General features: G+C 39.5%; 2 protein-coding genes across 6 annotated transcripts; one reads left to right on the top strand and one right to left on the bottom strand.

Annotated features, from left to right (window-relative positions):
- Positions 1-121: 121 nt before the first annotated feature.
- LOC134178134 (retinoblastoma-like protein 2) lies at positions 122-9,648 on the bottom strand. 3 transcript variants are annotated; one of them, XM_062644930.1, is made up of 23 exons: positions 9,424-9,648; positions 9,218-9,351; positions 7,811-8,008; positions 6,766-6,956; positions 6,616-6,711; positions 6,483-6,556; positions 6,064-6,275; positions 5,899-6,006; positions 4,645-4,746; positions 4,226-4,307; positions 4,089-4,169; positions 3,439-3,498; positions 3,290-3,378; positions 3,055-3,175; positions 2,875-2,979; positions 2,590-2,817; positions 2,450-2,523; positions 2,202-2,376; positions 1,933-2,143; positions 1,242-1,384; positions 1,127-1,186; positions 810-923; positions 122-342 (listed from the first exon to the last, which is right to left on the bottom strand). In XM_062644930.1, the coding sequence occupies exons 1-23, from the start codon at positions 9,553-9,555 to the stop codon at positions 142-144; spliced, it is 2,991 nt and encodes a 996-aa protein (XP_062500914.1). In that variant the 5' UTR covers positions 9,556-9,648; the 3' UTR covers positions 122-141. The 3 variants fall into 3 exon arrangements, with proteins under 3 accessions (XP_062500914.1, XP_062500915.1, XP_062500917.1); XM_062644931.1 differs by having other exon boundaries at positions 5,899-6,003; XM_062644933.1 differs by having other exon boundaries at positions 6,616-6,705.
- Positions 9,649-9,874: 226 nt separating this feature from the next.
- Positions 9,875-16,225, top strand: LOC134178790 (ribosome quality control complex subunit TCF25-like). Of its 3 annotated transcripts, none has more exons than XM_062645687.1 (21): positions 9,875-10,015; positions 10,071-10,223; positions 10,882-11,015; positions 11,456-11,521; positions 11,574-11,612; positions 11,664-11,707; positions 12,078-12,208; positions 12,264-12,363; positions 12,418-12,511; positions 13,412-13,461; positions 13,521-13,563; positions 13,716-13,821; positions 13,892-14,032; positions 14,206-14,294; positions 15,067-15,139; positions 15,209-15,294; positions 15,348-15,406; positions 15,466-15,497; positions 15,647-15,726; positions 15,801-15,879; positions 15,949-16,225. In XM_062645687.1, the coding sequence occupies exons 1-21, from the start codon at positions 9,905-9,907 to the stop codon at positions 16,081-16,083; spliced, it is 1,845 nt and encodes a 614-aa protein (XP_062501671.1). In that variant the 5' UTR covers positions 9,875-9,904; the 3' UTR covers positions 16,084-16,225. The 3 variants fall into 3 exon arrangements, with proteins under 3 accessions (XP_062501671.1, XP_062501672.1, XP_062501673.1); XM_062645689.1 differs by having other exon boundaries at positions 9,895-10,015; positions 10,075-10,223; XM_062645688.1 differs by lacking the exon at positions 11,456-11,521.
- Positions 16,226-18,559: the final 2,334 nt, after the last annotated feature.

Below are 18,559 nucleotides of genomic sequence, written 5' to 3'. Positions count from 1 at the left end.
GTCAAATACAGACCGATCTGTTAGATTTTTTATTCTCTATTTGCAGACTCAATTCCATCTGTTACAGTGACTTTAAACTCCACAAGAAATCAATAAAAAGCAGCCACTATTACTAAAATAGTTATTTGAGTTATAGTCAATTCAGCAGCTTGTAAATGAATCACGCGAGTTGCTGTTGCTCGCATCTTCTCTGTCTTGTGACAGTGCCCGTAGTGAGTTACTGAATAAAGGAGAAGCTGAAGGTGTTCTCTTCGCTGGCGAAGCCGAATCAGGGAAAGCCAAAGTTCGCTTGATGCCTGTTGTGGAATGGTTTCGAATACTTTCATTGATCTCTTGTAATTTCTAAACAAATTGATAGACATAAACAAGTAGAGAAAATTGAAGATGCAAACTATTATGAAACCCTCAGCACGTTGTGTACAAGTGCATGCACCTTTTCATATTGTCAACGTGATATTTACTATGACACAACAATTTTCACATTTGTACAGTGTTACTGTACATAGTGAAATGCAGGCCTCCCATAGAACCATGAAGTCTGCAATTATGCAGAGAATTTGAACAACTTGAGAAGAAGCGGTTACATGTATATTTAGGGACTCTATTTGTCAGGATGGTTTTAGTGCGTCACTATGCTATGCACAGTTTCACCATTTGTGGCCATCACTAGAAATTATTATTGACCGACAAAGTTAGTTTGGTATGGAAAAGGCGTGAGATGTGGCCAAGTAAAGGACTGACGATAGAACTATTCCCTTGTTACAAACCATATGACATTATTATCCATGCATAGCACGGGACTCACCCACCTTCGAAGGACTAACAGAAAAACAGTACACTTTCTTCGTGGTTGGCGTCAGTCCTTTGTCTTGTGTAGGAACAGAACGATGAGGAGACAGATACAAAGAGTGCCGAGCTGAAATCTAAACATAGGACATACTGTACACAGTTAACAGCTACGTAGGCCGATGGCCTCTTGACTAAAAGATTCTGTTCTGCACAAACAGACATTACAGTAAAGCAAAGCCAGTAGCAGCAAGGCACAGATACTGGTACAACAACATAAGAGGTTGAACCACAGTCAGGCATACAAACAGACAGATGCAATCAAATGCTTCCAACAGACCCTGCGTTTAGGTGATTGGTGTTGCTGTTTCAGGACTGGTACAGGAGACAACGGAGGTGCCTGCACATGCAAGAAACATGTAATGACGAATTATCTCAATGTTGGTAGGTCATACCGTAGAATCATCTGGTGAGAACTTGAGAGCAAACTCTTTCAGTTGATAAACATAGACTTGGTTATAAAACTTGACAATGTCTCCTCGTTCCTCTGGGTCAACCGGAGCCCCAGTAGTAGATGAAACAGCCTCCTCCCCTCCCCCTACACATGAAAAAACTCTAGCAAACTCACAAAGCATCAATACTGGAACATACGGTACATGATTCACGTATCATTTCATTGGGGTATGAGGTTACATAGATAAAGTAAAACACCTTATTTGTTTATTGGTATTAACAATACAAACTGGACCTTGAGCCTAAAATTGTAAGAAACTGTTATTTTCAAATTTCAAACTCAAGGACTGAACAGTTTTAAGTTTGTACAGTAGGTTGCATTATGTAGAAGTCATGCAACATTCATGTGTGTACTGTACAGAAACTATTTAGCAGGTCTTTGTTATGGGGCAGTCACATAAGGCGGACCTGCCAAATTGTTTGGAAACACAATATGCTTTCCCAGCAAGGCAGCACAACCGAACAGCAAACTCCAATACAGCATATGAACAGCTAAACCAGGATATGACAACTCGATTGATACAAACATGAATTGGCCTTTTCCCATTAAATAGCACTTATACAGGTAAGGGGAAACGACTGGCTGGGCTCCTTGAGCCTACTTATACAGTAGATATGCTCCATGTACTGTACCTGCTGCATCAGTGGGATAAGGATCACTTTGACTAGTGGCTGTGCCTCCAGACATTTTCTGCCTCCGCGCACTCTGTCTTGTATTTCTTGAAGGAGATGTTGAATTGCAGTCCCCTCGCTGAGGTGATGATTTTTTATCCACATCAGAAGCAACACTCTTACCTTTGCCTTTGCTTCTTCCAGGTGTAGACAACAATACACTTCGATAAATCTAGATTTCAACTGCACCCTCAATACTTTTTTTACTGTAATTAGTAAGTCTGTAATACATGATTTCTCGCTTGAGGTTGGTATCTGTAGTGCTCCATGATTTTTTGAAATGAAATCTCATTGTGTAGCACCTTACCCATCACGTACACGGCACAAATTATAAGTTGATCCAAGTGCCGATCCTTCATGAGAAGAGGATGATGCACAAGGCTGTGCTCAAAACACGTCCACATTCTGAACACAAAGTAATGGATACAATGAATAAGGTAAGGAGTATTTGGTATCTAAAGATGACTGTTTGGTTTACTTTTGTCTGTCATCATCAGAAATTGCCAATCGATCACATAAGTGCTTCATCCTAACAAATGCTACATGATAGACCTAGAACAGAAAAGTCGTTTTCTTCCTGTATAATCAACCATTCATCATGTATGTGTATAATAGTACCTTCCTAAAAAATAATTTCAATGATCTTAGATCCTTTTGTTTTTCAGCAGATCTTCTTTGTCCAGGTGAAGCTGGTGACGGAACCACAACAGGAAGACCAAGTTGACGACGAGCAACCATTGGAGATGAATATTGATCTTTACAAGGTGGAACAAGACCATCACCAAAAGCAGAGGAGTTGAACACAGGATGAGTTGGAGCAGAAGCCTGTAACTGAGCAGTGGAAACCTAGATGTAGTGATCAGCTAAAAGACGGAGTGAAGGTTCGAGGAAGGAGCAACCTACTGTCACTTCTTCAAACATTGGTACTCTATACTTTACAGCTTCTAGAACTTGAAACAACAGAGAGTTGCTTTTCCAAGCCAAGCTGTCCAGAATTTTTTCTTCAATCTTCAAAAGGTGAGAAATGAAATATGTATAATAAAATAAAGTCAGCATTAGATGTTTAACAACAGTTTAAATTACCTGATTTAGATGTTTGACAACAGAGCGTGATAGTCCTGGTTCTTCCTTGATTATCACTTCTATCACCTTATAGAAGTTGTATGGATGAATATTTAGTACTTGTATTGTCCACGGGAAACACCTTCATTCAAATTAAATTAATAGAATAAACTGTGATATCACTAGATGTTTGTATATTGGACTATTGCATAGCAATACATAAATAACACTGGATGATTGCCAAGGAAAGACTTACTGGTTTGAGTTGTACAAGAAAAGAACAATCTCAATACAGCATGCAAACAGCGAGCTGTTGAAATCATCTTTAGACAGCAGAGCTCTGGCCTGAAATAGAGAAATTCAAAAAACGAGAAAATATGGAGTTGTATGCTTCATGATACTTACAGATGTCTTAAACGAATCTCGAAGCCGTTTCTGTTCACTAACAAGAATTAACTCCAACATCTATCACAGAAAGGTTTTGTAAACATAACCAACATAGATCTACATGACCACACAGACAAAACATAGAGGAAGGCAGACTAAGAGTATTCCATGGTAGTATCAAGTACTGTATAACATGAAATATTGACGGGCAATTTATTTCTGCAGATTGGCGGATTTTTTAGCGACCGCCAATATAAAATCTGCCATTAGTTTGGCCACCAGGATACATTGACGTCATCATCCACATGGGATCAAGCATCATGGCGATGTGGCAGATATTAGCCTCGTCCCCAGACTCTCGCACTAGTCTTGTCCGGTGCCCATAATTGTCAACAAAATGGTAACCCCTGCTTGCCGTCTGTTGTGCCAACCTTGTCGAATGAGATCGTGCAGCTGTTGATGGAGTAGGTGAAGTCATGTGGGTTAGATTCCATAATCGCAAACTCATCCATGAAGCAGTGGGTGGGGAATATCGTACATATATCAATTATCCAACAACGATGTCCAACCGCCAAAATAAAATCCACCAATATGCTTTTACTGTCCCTTTTTAGTAAACCGCCAAAGTAAATTCCTGCCAATGTTTCAACTATACGGTATGTACTAACCCTGTAGAAAAGACGAGTACTTAACAGCAATCTTTCATGTGCAAATTTTGATGCAGTATCCACCATTCCTTCATTGAATGGCTAAAAAGGAACGTCAAAATCAAGAACTCAAATAAAGCATGATGAGCAGACTGTACCCTGCTGTAATTTTCTTCAAATTTGGTGCTCACATCTTCTACTCGAGCCTCGATCTGAACATCAAAATCGTCTCCACACAATCTGACAGATAAGAGTTCATATCAGAAAGACATCTCCCCAAATACACACTGCTAAACACTTCTATATGATTGCAGACTGTTGCAATAAAAATCTGCATTAGATCTATTCACCAGCCGCATTCCTAGTCGGCTATAAAGTAAGAAAGGATGGCTCGATATCATCCCAAGCTCTCGATGCTATCAAAGAAGGCAATATGGCCACTATCTATACATTAACGTAACATTATCATTCCTGAATAAAAGTTGTTTCTTCTCAATTTGAAAATTTCAATTTGTGAACACTCGTCTTACACTAAATTAGCTACATTATTCAATCTGTACTACAGACAGCTACTTACTTCAAAATGGTAGAAAGGCGGTCACTGGGCTTGTTGTTACAACCAGCTAACAGTCTTCTCAGTGTTGTGATTGCCTCAGTTGCACTTGACACAGGAGTTGTGCTGTAACAGAAAACGTCTCACAATGGGAATTTGATCATATGATTGTATGCACACAGCAGTTCCTTATTACAACAGACCACAAACATTGTTTTAGGAACAACACATCATGTTCAATGTCAAATAATTATAAAAACATGATCATACACTGTTAACATCCAGCATACAGGGCATCAGCTGACTAACTACTGTACATAATTATGGTTATCAAGTCAATGAGATGCCTTTAGCATCCTTATGACAAATAACCATGAAGCACCTGCAGGAAGTTTCTCTGTAAGAAGTGAAACCCCATTTACTCCAGTCTGCTTCAATTTATGCGTGGTTTTACCCCATGTGGTCATCAACATCAGCAGGGATCTTTACTGATTACAATGTCATGATGACTAATGCCTGTTTAATGCCCCAGACTCATAAACTTTAGTGTAGTTGACATGCATTTGAGCAGATGCCATGATTGCTGTGACTTTCTCACAGAGACTATAAGTGTTGTAGGTCTGATTATGTTGTTATACCGTATTTGCCCATTATAACGCCCATACCAAAATAACGCCCATGTCCATACATGTGCCCATGTGCAACAGGTCAGAACTTTCAGCCCAAAAAACGCCCATGCCCAACTATAGGCCCAGGATACGCATGCGCAGACAAAACAAAATGGGGCCACAGAACAGTGGTCTCCGTCTGTGTGCATTTGATGAGCTGGTGTCAGTGTTGAGAGAAAGTGCTTACTGCTAGACTCATGTCTTCATTGCAATTACCGACCCAGATGCTCTTGACGGGCTTCAGGCCGACCACGTGTGTATAGTGTTTAGTTTCTGCGTGTAGGATAATTGCAAGCATTTGTGGTATTTCTGTCTTCAAGTATTTAGATGATGACTGGCCAAACGACAGCATTTTGTGACCATGTATACGCCTAGGACCAAAATAACACCCATGCCCTAAAATTTTAGTATACGCCCAGAAAAAGTGTTTCTTTTCTATACACCCAGGGCATTATTATGGGCGAATACGGTAATATACTGTCTAATACATGTATTGATATACATACTGTACCACCAACCATTAAATAAATAATCAAATATTATATGTAGCACGCATTATCATGCTTGTTGATTTAAATAAATTTATTACGTATGTCACAACAAGTCTTACTGTGGTCCTTTTTCTGACAAATACATTCTTCCCGTCAATGGTGTAGCCGGGGCCAAAGCTGATGCTTTTTCAAAGTGACAAGCCAAATTTCTCGAAACACGTGACCTGCTGACAGAGTTTCACACTCTAACGGTTTCGCCTTATGTGAACTACCAAATATCGTACCGTGCTTCAAACGGAGTGTTCTGCGCAGTTGAGGTTTTAGACGGTGTGCCAATTTGCATGTGGGCTTCATCTCCAAGAAAAATGTGTTCGTCAAATTCTCCTTCAGACAACACAAAGCGATCGTACTCTTGACTGATAGACTTGTTATTGCTCGTGAAGTGCGGCATTTCCAGAATATCACTCAAATGCTCTGCATCCTCTCCTTTCAATATCTGCACCACAGCAAACAAGCAGCGATTAATTCTATGCAAAATAAATTAGTCTAGAAATTTGTCCAAAAGACAGATACATCACTGTAAGTGGTAAGTAATTGAGAAAAATTATAAACATTATACATTAATACTGATTAACACATTACCATCAATGTGTAGATTAATATCAACTAGTTCAATGGAATAGAACAATGCTCCATGTCTTACTCGTTTTTCAAATAATTCCCTCATGTATGGCTTCCAATAGTGTTCCCGAACAGCCTTTGCTTCCCTCACAATCCCTGCAATAAAGCAACTCATCAAAACACAACTCAAACATTGAAACATGTAATGCTGCTACCATTATACTTTGAACATAAATAGTCCATGACACATGGAGGCTCTTCTGGTGGCTTAAATTCCTCTCCCCTTTTCGCCTCATTTGGCAATTCTAAAGCTAAATTGATATCAATTCTAACTATTGAAACATAATTAGACAAAAGAAGATTACCAGCAAACTCAACGTTGAGGAGGTCTCGTCGCTCATGCATGACAGCGTTTGAGTAGAACATGTCCATACAGCACAAGAGAAGGTGGTGCGAGTTGACAAGGTCACCATTGACCAATGGAAAATGGCCTTTAGTGTAAACGTATAAAGTCCAGCCAAATTTGTATAATTCACCAGAACTGCACTGGCGAGACCTGAGACATAAGAATTTGTTACTACACGGTAAGATCATAAAACAAACTATTACAATAAAGGAATACACATATACATGCACATACATCGACGTACACGTGTGCATGCACGCACACACACGCGCGTGCACACACACACACACACACACACACCATAAAACCACAAAATAAAATAGATGATGACATGTCCTAGCAAGAGTCACTACACAAGTAGCTAGTACTGTTCAGTTCTTATATCTACAGCAAGTATCTCGTCTTCTTCTGGTTTCATGATGTCACGTGTGATCAAGACGGCAGACTTCAGCGAGTCTCGCATGTAGCAGTGTAGTGCCAGAAATGACTTGTTTACTCTCAAACTGTAGTCTTCGTTCTGTTGGTGGTCGAACAGTTAACCTTGGCTTGTCGTGACTACAGGCTATCACTTCTTACTGCAGGACAATGTCTTCTTGCAACGGAAACAATCCACAGACTTGATTACAGCCATGTATTGAAGATCTGTAAGAACTGGGGTTGCAAGCACCCAGTGCACATACAGCGATGTGAGTCCAATGCGGGTGCGTTGCATACAGTGGCAAGAGCGTGTTGCCGCATAGTGCCTCAACAATGCCGCGTGTGTGGGCTCCTGAGTGTACTCTGATGTTAAGTAGTGAAAAGGATGGAGGAATGAGTAACAGAAGTCAGATGGAAGCCAGAATTCAAGTCGAACAGAAAGCATAACGCAGTCCATGTACCACTATCATACATCTGGGAACACATGCACGCATGCACAAGCACACACACACACACACACACACACACACACACACACACACACACACACGCCTGCATGCATGCATTGAATGTAATCAGCATCTTGCCTGTTTTTCCGGCCTTTAGTTGGTCTTGAAGTTTCTGCTGAGCTTTTAAACATATGTTTAAAGATGAGATCGTATTTCTGGAAGATGACGTTGGCAACTTCAAACTTTCTTTGTAATGCATCAATCCTTTCCCGAAAGCCAGGGTCAATTTTGAGCATGTCCATCCAGTGATCGATCTTGAGGAAAAACTGCAGCAAACTACATAAAGACAAAATGATGAGTTGTGTGTGTGTGTGTGTGTGTGTGTGTGTGTGTGTGTGTTGTGTGTGTGTGTTGTGTTGTGTGTGTGTGTGTGTGTGTGTGTGTGTGTGTGTGTGTGTGTGTGTGTGTGTGTGTGTGTGTGTGAACACCTAAAATGTCTAAACATAAACATATTGCCATAGAAGTAATGACAACAAGTACAACATCTCTACACAATTTGTCATATAGAAGTAGATCTCTTCTCTGCAACAGTGTTGCAACATTGACTATCCACAACGGTCTGTGCCCCTTTTGATCATTCCAATTTTTACATTTCAATTTTTACAAACCATAAAGCAAAAATTTAAACTTTGCAATTTTGGTTGAGCAGTGATTCTATTGTTTGCTAAGGACGTTGTTCAACTGTTGGAAATGTATCTTATTGTCAATTGTTTGATTTTAATGTTTATTTACACAAATTGAAAATTGCAACAGTGGCAGTGGTGCCATTTGATCATTCTAATCTTGTAACCTAACATCTTGCTCAACATCCTGGCCAACATTTAAAGTGAGAAAATTTGCCTCCATGGTTGCCTGAACTGTTCTATAGGTGTACCAGATGTGTGTGCTAATTGTATTAATAAAGTCATCTTAGGATGTCTTCAGACACACCATTGCAGCTTTATGGTAGGGCAAAAAAGTAACACAACAAACAATCGCCTACATTGCCTATCTAATTATCAGTGGTTGCTCATCAAACTGTATTAATTAAAACAACTAGCACCTACAGCTGGTACCTATAGCACCTACAGTTGGTACCTACAGTACAGTTCAGGCAACCATTTTGAGCAAATCAAATGGTACCACTGCCAATGTTGCAATTTTCAATTTGTGTAAACAATAAAATCAAACAATTGACATTAGGATACATTTCCAACAGCTGAACAACGTCCTTATCAAACAATAGAATCACTGCTCAACCAAAATTGCAAATGTTTGCTTTATGGTTTGTAAAAAATCAAATGTACATTAGGTACAACATGTGAGATGTGCAATCTATAACAACATGTGACATGTAAAATTAGAATGATCCAAAGGGGCACAGACCCACAATGTATCTAATTTTAGCTAAACACAACGTCCTAACATCATACTACACTCTACATCTACTCGACTCTACCCAAAATCACACACGCGGCACACACGTCCTTCACTCGACTTCCTCACCTCAGATCAGTGCTCCGCAAAATCTGCGTCAATGACACGCTGTTTCCTCGACTCTGATCGCCGCTCACCGTCCGCACAAGCGCCTGCCGACAAGCAACATACAGCGCACAAGCCAACCAGTGGAGATCATCGCCCTACAATCACAAGGAAGATCGAAATGAAGATGCAGAAAGTAAATTTCGTAAGTTTAAGCCGCGATTCGTCACTTCAAGAGTGAACGACTCCTTTGCGCGTTCGTATGATGTCCATGCCGTCTCTTGTGTTTCTCGGTCCATATTCAGTCTGCGGCACAGGTCGTTGAAGCGCTCGACGGCGGAGGGCACCGACTTTGACGCCATTTCGCGTTCCTGCCGCGTTGTGATTGGCGAGATTGTGTTTCAAACGGTTGTCCAATAGAATTTGGGTTGGTGAGGTGGCGCCGCCGTGTTAATTTCGCGGGTTTCCGATTGGTCACAACCGACGTGGAGGAAAATGGCGGGAATAGTGAAATGCCAGGATGTGCTATGTATGGATGTTGGTGTGACGTAATGATCAGATACGGGTAACCATTTTTGGTAACACGCCCTTGCTCTCATGCTCGCGTACCCGGCAACCTACCATGCGCTTATGTCGCGTGCGCTAACCGATAATTGGACATTGCTAGCGCGTTATCTACGATTAGCGTACGTAGATGACCTCAGAAACGTAATGTCATCCAGAGCTCTGCGACGTTTACAAAGAAATAGAGAAGTGGAAGATGCGGACGATGACGACGTTGGCATCGTTTCTACTAAATCCAAAATCGGCGCATTTGCTCTGGTACAAGCGACATCACAGCAATTCCCGGACGTGTTTTGTAAAGTGTACGTTGTAGCTAGATGAAGACGTGGACCAAAATTGCGAGCAAGAGGAAGAGAGTGACGAAAGCAGAGAACCAGTCGTGACAAAACCGTCTCAATCTAGATCTCAGAGAGCCAAAAAGAAGAAAAAGAAGAAATCAGAAAGAAAAGGAGAGCAAACAAAAGAGGTGGTCTTCTTTTTCTTGTTAATTAAAGTTAACAGTTTGACAAAGTGTTTAGAGATACTCATAGTAGTCAAATGGCATGAAAGCAATTTAGCAAAACATTAACCTTCTCTTTCCTGTCATAGAACTCAAATAAGTTAAACAGAATGTGATGAGTGACTGATCTTGTTGGAATGTGCTTGAATGGCATGTGTAACTTTCAATAATAATTATATTAATTATATCAGATTCATTTGCTTGAGATTATTTGAATTATTGTTGATCACATGTATTTTGTACATGGATGAAACAATGGATTACTAACATGCTAACCCTAGTGTGACGAAAAGATTTTGTCAAATCGCTTGCAGGTAATTCTTGACCAACCATCATTTTCTTTATATATATATATATATATATATATATGTAAGATCAGAAATTCTATGGTTTTCAAGAGAATCGCTTACCTGTTGGTTTATGATGTCACATCACTCACTGATATATCAGCCATACAACTGTTACAGTTTCATTTCATTACTAAGGCTCAGTCTGATGTTGTTTTCTGTTGCTACCACTACACGCTAATTAGACTGCAATGTATGTTTCCACTTATTTCAAATTGAGTTTGATGTGTCATACAGTATGTTATAGATATATGGATATACAATCTCTGATTGTGTAGAATGTTGTTACTGGTGATGTTGATGCGGACATTAAAGCTGTGTCTGAGATGTTGGGAGAAGCAGTTTCTCTTTCAATTGAAAGGCCAGAAACGAGTGCACCTGACATGAAAAGTCTTCTAACTGTAGAACACAGGTAAACTTGTTGACAACTAGAATGAAAAAATTGAATGTTAGTTTTAGAGTGGGTAAACACATTGAAGTGACACTTTATTTAAATAATATTATTTATATTTTATATATTGACTTTATTATATTACAGTAGTTGCAGTGTATTTAATGCATGCAATGTTTTATATCTTTACATCTTTCACTAGTACAGGTGGACGTTTACTGCATTGTAGCAATCCCATTATCTTACATGTGTGGAAGCACCTACTTCTTGCAAAGGAAGTAGTTAAAATGGCATGTAGCTTACGTAACTTTCTTAATTCTAGCAAAAGCAGTGTGAGTGTTAAACATGACACACAGGGTGGGTGGTGGACAGACAAGCAGACAGACATTTTCATTTACTTTGGATATATGTACAGTGTAGTCAAATAATTCTAATAAAAAACAGAGATTGATGTTGAATAGATTTCTAAATGCAGACAATGAAATGAGACGAATTTTTGGCTCTCATGTAGTACGGTCGGACCAGAGGTGATTGTTTTGCTTTATTTCATTGAAAGTCTGGATTTTTACTATTTAATAGGAGACGAGGTCATCGCCGAGTGTACCATAGGGCAACGTGGTAAGCAACTGACTGACTTGTGAGTTTTGTGTGTAATATGATTGATAACAGGTTGGCTACTCCTCAAGATTCTTGGCCACAAATGACCAAAATGGGTAAAGGATGAGTTTGTCTGCCTACCTAGGTGGCTTTCTCTTTGGTAGTATGACGTCTTTCTGTCTGATGAAAGTTTCACAGTTTTAATTTTGTTTGCTTGTGTTGTTTGTCTGCTTGCATGCATGAATGCTTGTTTGTTTGTATATTTGTTTGTGTGTGCATTTGTGTGTTTGCTTCTCGTATTGTTTGTGTGAGTATGTCAGTTTTTCGGTTTGTCCATCTGTCTGCTTGTTTGCTAATCTTGTGTGTGTGTGTGTGTGTGTGTGTGTGTGTGTGTGTGTGTGTGTGTGTGTGTGTGTGTGTGTGTGTGTGTGTGTGTGTGTGTTGACCATGTTGTGGTATTTTTATACAGTCACCTCATGTCTTCAGGCTTGTCAATGGATCTGATTGAGAAGAAAAACGGGTGTCAACACTTTTCGTTTGTTCATTCTCCTCAGTACCAGACCATACAGTTTAGCTTTCTAGATGCAGTGGAATCTTTCAACCCTGACAACATATCTGTAAATCTCAATAAACAGTGATTTTATTGGTAGCATATTAGTTTTCTATGCATAGGCTGTTCTTCGTCTGTATCCTTATCATATTGACTCATTGCTACAACTTAGTGAAGTTTGCAAGATGAGTGAAGACAGGCAAATGGCAAATGAATTGCTAGGTACTTTATTGGAAGGATGATTAATTTGGAATTTGTCTTACCTGGGATTTACAGAACGGGCACTGTACGCATTTGAATGTTCGTTCCACACCTTGTTCAATATGACTCAAGGAAATTGCAGACTCGACTTTAGAAAATCGGAGAACAGGTGAGGAGTCAGTATTTGGGTTTGCTATTTGAAAGTAAAACTGTTGTGTGGTGTGGAAACAAACAGGAAACAGAGAGCCAAAAGCACTACACCGTAGTACTGTAGGTATACTGTACTGTATAGACATCTGAATCAGTGTAAATTGTAAAATCAGCTTGGTGACTGCATTGTTAAGATCTTCTTGGTTTAGCTGCCTTACTGCAGTCCCTTCTTGAATATGTATCAACTGTTCTGATGTAGGGTGTCTGTTTTTCCCCTGGCAGGTTAGCATGTGGTGGTGCCTGTTGGGAAGAACCTACATTTAGCTAAACGCTGCAGGATTAGATTGTAAGAATGTATAACTATAGAAATGGAATGCACACACTTGTTTTCTGCACAACTTGTACTAGGAGGAGAAGACAAGTGAGGCAGATGTGAATGTATGTTATGGTGAATATGAAGCTGCTTTGTGAAGCATACATTACTTGCATACTATCATAATCCTGCCAATGAGGCACTATAGTGTGTGTCACTGTGTGTGTGTGTGTGTGTGTGTGTGTGTGTGTGTGTGTGTGTGTGTGTGTGTGTGTGTGTGTGCTGTGATGTATCATCAGCCACTGGGATCCAGGTGAGACTTTGGGTGCTCACATTACAGTTTGCTTCACAAGCCGCTGCTCTTGTGAGTACCTGGCCTGGCTCCAGGAGATTGCTAGCGCAGGCCCAGAGTTTCTTCTGAATAGCACACAGGAGCTCAGCTGTAAGGCTGGGGGCGTGCAAGAAATTGGCAGCTCTTGATGTCTGCGGTTTGCGGTGTATTTATGTACATGTATGTTATGATTTCAAATATTTTGTTCTTGATACACGTATATAGTTTTGTTGTACCGTATTTGGTTTGTTTGTAATGGTGTTGTTGCTTTTTAGGTCATTTTTCTATGCACTTTTTCGACATCTTGTTATGGTGGGACAAAGAGGTTGACACATTAACTTAATCACAAGATGTGTTTATATGCAGTGTGTGATTAACGTTTAGGATGCTGCAGGACGGCATTAGAATTTTGCAAGGTTCTTTTGAGGTTTGTAGCTGAGAATTGGTTGTATAATACATACTTACACACACACACACACACACACACACACACACACACACACACACACACACACACACACACACACACACACACACACACACACACAAGTTGCCAACTTCTAATATGTGTGTTTATAGTCTTGATCCAGACAATGACCCTCTGTGCGTGCTGCTCATGATGGATTTTTATGCTTTACGAGCAGAAGAGTTTCGCTTTCTAATTCGAATGTTCAATGAGTGGGAGGTGTGTTCAGTACTATACACAGACATACTATGATAATGATATTGATACATGTATTTGATTACATTTTTAGAGTCATAGAAATCTATCTCAATTGCCAAATTGGGCTTTTTCTGTCCCTCTAGCAATGTTTAGTGCTGCTGTTCCGTCTGAGAGTGAGGATACAAGTGAAGCAGACAAAATGCTTCAGAATTCTCTCCTCATGTTTCCCTCAGTATGGTGACTTTGTTAATTGAGTGAATACTGAAAAGTATGAGATTAATGATACACAGTTATGATAATAACTCAAACAACCAAGGAATGATTTGCTTCCTCAAATTTGAGATACATATAGAATGGATTTTGGAGTATATGTCGTATACAGTGAAATAGTTTGTTGTGTTTTAGGTTTTTACACGGCTTTTAGACAAATGCAGTGTAGAGTTCAACTCTGGTGTGATGAAGCATTCTTATTTTGGTTCTTCAGCTCAATCCAGGTGCGGCAGCTTTACGTGTGAATCCAGAGTTATATAACTTTAATTTATTAATATACGTTTTGCTAGTTTGCTGTTGTGAGCCACTTTTAATATTGTTTTACTGTAAAGTACTCACTATGACTTACATTTAATGAACATAAGGGGATAGATTAATGAATGGTTAACGTTGATTTGTACGTACAATCTATATACTAACATAATTCATGGCATTTATCATGGTACTTGTTTGTCTCTAACACTCATACAGTACCAATCCACAGTAGTATGCACACATCTAGACCATAGTTATAGTGAGTAGATAGAATCTGGTTATCACTGATTCATGGATGATTATTAAGTAAAGGAAGAATGGTTGTCATAGTATGTTAATGAACTGTACAGAAATGTCTTTTCAGCGACAGTCGATAATTATGATCTTTTTTTCTGTCAGTCAAAGACTTGTGTCTGTCATTTCTTATTTTATTTTCTTGATTGTGGGTTCTCTACTGTTTATCTTCATGAAGTTGCTTCAAACTTTTAAATTAAAGATATGGGATTTCAGTTTAGACAACAGTCTTTTTGAAGTGATCAACTTTAATTAATTGAGGCATTTCTATCAACTCTGAATCAATGTTTGTTGAGAAGACTAGATGGATGTGCTAAGTTTAGTGTATTACACTTCTACTTATGCAGCTGTCAACGTCTGTGGGGAGGGAAGCTGGGTGATTACTTGTAAATTGCTAGTTAGGAAATGTTGTATGGCGTGCTGATGTGTGGATGTGTATGTGCATAGTGAGCCTGCAGCTCTGAATCAGTTAATATCATTATTCATTGAGAGAAGTCATTCTCTATGGAAAATTCCTGAGGTGTAGTAGATTTGATGTTTGATGTACATGTATATATGAGCTGCATGACATTTAATGCAACTTGTTTAGGTTTTGCTGTGGTTGGAGAGAAATGCACGAATTGTTTGCCAACGAGTTGATAATCAAGATCCTCTTATTCAACGATATAAGACTTGGTTTGCTTAGTTTAATAGTTTTGATGCAATAATTAATGAGGTTTTGCTTCTAGTCGAGTAAGTCGATATCAAGGAACTCCTAGAAACATTTACAGACACATCATTTTATCAGGTGAATTTAGTGGACAAAGTTGTACTTCATTTTGATTGTTGTTTATATTTGCATTACAGATTATCGAAATGTGTTGTCATCACTGCCCAGGGTAAGTAGTATATATGATTGTATTTTATTCATATTTATCTTTGAGGGACATCGTTGAGATTTGAGACTTATGAATATGTAGTTTGTATTGTTTGCTGCCTTGGAGGTTTCCCAGCTTGTGGTTGGCTAGTAATCTTGTCATCTTTGCAGGAAATTGCTGAGAAACCTGTCATGATGCATGATCCACTGCCTCCACTGGATTCTGTTTCATCGTATACACGACCACCAAGGTAGTGAATGCAGCAGGATTGTAGTCTACTTTAGTATTATATTGCAACGAGGGACTAAACAATGTATGTTTTAGGCAAACTGCTTTGGGGGAGACAAATCAGAATCCACTTTCATTGTTTTTTTCTTCACTCATGCCATCATTTAATCCTCAAGTAGAATTTGATACAATGGATGTCTCACCACTTAATTAATTAATTAAAGATTACTATTTGTGGTGTTAGGCTCCTGCGGCACAAGGAGGAGACACAGGTCCTGTTGCTGCTCTTTCACAGTCACTAAGAGAACTTCTAGCTGCTCTTCGAGGCCCACAAGGTGAGAGTGATGATTTGGGACCGCCTGTTGATGAAGTAGACTAAAAGTGCAATGAACAGTAATTTATTGATATACATTCAGTCCAAAATGAATAAATTACATTTCTTCAAATAACTCTCAGAATGAATTGTTGTAAACTAGATACAAAATTTATAATAAATGGACTGAAGTATTCAGTCACTCTAAATACCACTCTCAAACGAGCACTACGTACAGTTGTGATCATTTAGATCAATTACGTTGTAAAGGGGTTGCAATAGCAGCCCACTGTAATGACTTGCTTTCTCATAATATATTCTTCATTACCAATTTTGAATGGGAGATTAATTTTTAATTCCCTTGGTATCCATGTTCCATTGTTTCCATCAACAGTGAGACACATCACATTAGTACCACTTCGTTTTCCGTCAGAATTGCATCGTCCACAGTCAACCATAGTAATTCTCTGTGGCAGTCTGTTTTTGTTGAAGTCACACATAAATGGAAAGTGTCCTCTATCACATAATGAAGGATCTGCCATTCGCGTTACGTTACATGCTGAAGGATCTGCAGTTCGAGTTACGCGATAGTTTTGTTTGTGGAGGCTTCTTCGATTCTTTATGTTGGGAAACCTTGCAATTGCACAGTCAACAGGGGCGTAGAATCGTGATGCAAACGGACTGGGTTTAATTGGGACATGTTGATCTTTGTCAATTCGGATTGAGATGATTTTTGAATTTCTGTGTGATAGATCTTGTTGAGTATTCTTAATATGTTGCCTGCTTGCTGCTGCTGCTGCTGCTGCTGCTGCTGCTGCTGTTTGTGGTACCTTTGTGATGCTAGGTTGTTTGTGTTTTGGAATGGCCTCCATTAGATGACAGCAGAATGCCAGAGTTATCACTGCTGTTGCAAAAATCGTCTAAACATTAAAATTAGAGAATTACTTGCATACTTAAATAGTGGATTGCCATAGTGCATACCTCGACTGTTCTCATTGCCTTGTCTTTGGGTTACTACACTGTACTTCAGCTCCAGTCAGTAGATTGCTCTACTTTACTTATCTGTGAGGTGTCATTATATACTAGATGCTAGACAGGCGTTTAGGGAATACCAAGGGTTATGATATAGAGTTTTGTAATGTTTCCTCAGTTTGTCCCCGTTCAGGATAAATGAACGGCCCGTTAGTTACGTAACATCCCGTTTTTACGTTTGAAGCCTTCGGAATGACGTTGTTGAGCAACAGAATTCCGGCTTTGTTGTGCTAAATTGATGACTGGGGCGCATAGTGCAGCTAACCAGAGTCCCTGCCTGGACTTAGTCACTGTTGGGAACTTGAGAATCTAAATCGAAACTTCTCAATGCAGTAAAGCAAATATGACTTTTGTTACCTTTGATACGATCTCTAGGTTAGAATTGTATTAACATAAGTATTGCTCAGTTGCTCTTTGTTGGCCTAGTTGATGGGCGTAGTAGAGGTTATGGGTTGATTATTCATCTGTGATACCTGCTGTTGTAGAGGATCTTGCTGTTGACCTGTCTGAAGACCTTCATTTTTCTAGCAAAGGTTGTGATTGAGAAATACGCCCTGTCTCATCTTGAGGATTATGGACGGAAGCTGGAGTTTGTAGTACAACGGGGTTAGCAGTAAGAGCAATTAACTATAGGGCTTCTAGGGCTTCTAGAGCTTGTAGGTCTTCAGAGCTGTAAACACACTTGTCTGAGGAGGGAAACAGTGTAGTGCCCCAGACGAAAGTTGTCAGCTCACCTGGGGACCATTGAGAGTCTTTCTTCTTCTGCTGGAAGAATGTTAACGGGATTCTATTGATCTCTAATGCTTTTCAACGTAATTATTCATTTCACATTCATACATTTTCCATGCGTTTCTGTGAGCATTCTCATTCATTCTCTGGAGCGACTGTTTACAGAGGGCTACTAGGTAGTAGACGGAATTGGTATCATCCGTAGTCTTGTAGATGATTGTATGCATTGATAGTTGGAGAAAGTTTGCCTATGATGTGTGATGCTTGCAGCAAGTTGGAGCCAATACAGCTCGCCAATGATAGATTACTCAGGATGGGATAGCTAGTCCTAGCACTGCAGTTAAGTGTCTTGTTAAGCTCTAATGTTAGTTAGTTTTAGACACAAGCAGGGAACACGTCCACAGAGTAGATTTGTAGTGGTTATAGGAACTATAGCGAAATTACGTACAGCTCACTGAAGAGACCAGCCATTACTATAAGGTGTTGGAGAGGAGATCTGGTGAAGTGTATCGTATGTGTGTGTATGAGAGCACGCAGCTGTTGTAGGTCACGTGTGTATCATCTTGCTTTATTACAGCTAGCAGACAGTTGATAGAATTGTGCGCATTAGCTAACTCTTTCAGTTATAGGTTGGAATCCAATTGCATGCTGTAGTCTGTCTAGATGATAACCAAGACCACAGTGAAACCTTAATTACAGTAAATCTGCACGTTGTGCTTCACCTGACTACTGTAATAAGGTAGTTTATAGTTGTAAGGTAGTCTAGCTGCTATATAGCGGA

This window comes from Corticium candelabrum, chromosome 4, assembly GCF_963422355.1.
Source record: "Corticium candelabrum chromosome 4, ooCorCand1.1, whole genome shotgun sequence".
Classification (NCBI taxonomy): Eukaryota; Metazoa; Porifera; class Homoscleromorpha; order Homosclerophorida; family Plakinidae; genus Corticium; species Corticium candelabrum.
Note: the sequence above shows the minus strand (reverse complement) of the source record. Positions and strands in the feature narration are given on the sequence as shown.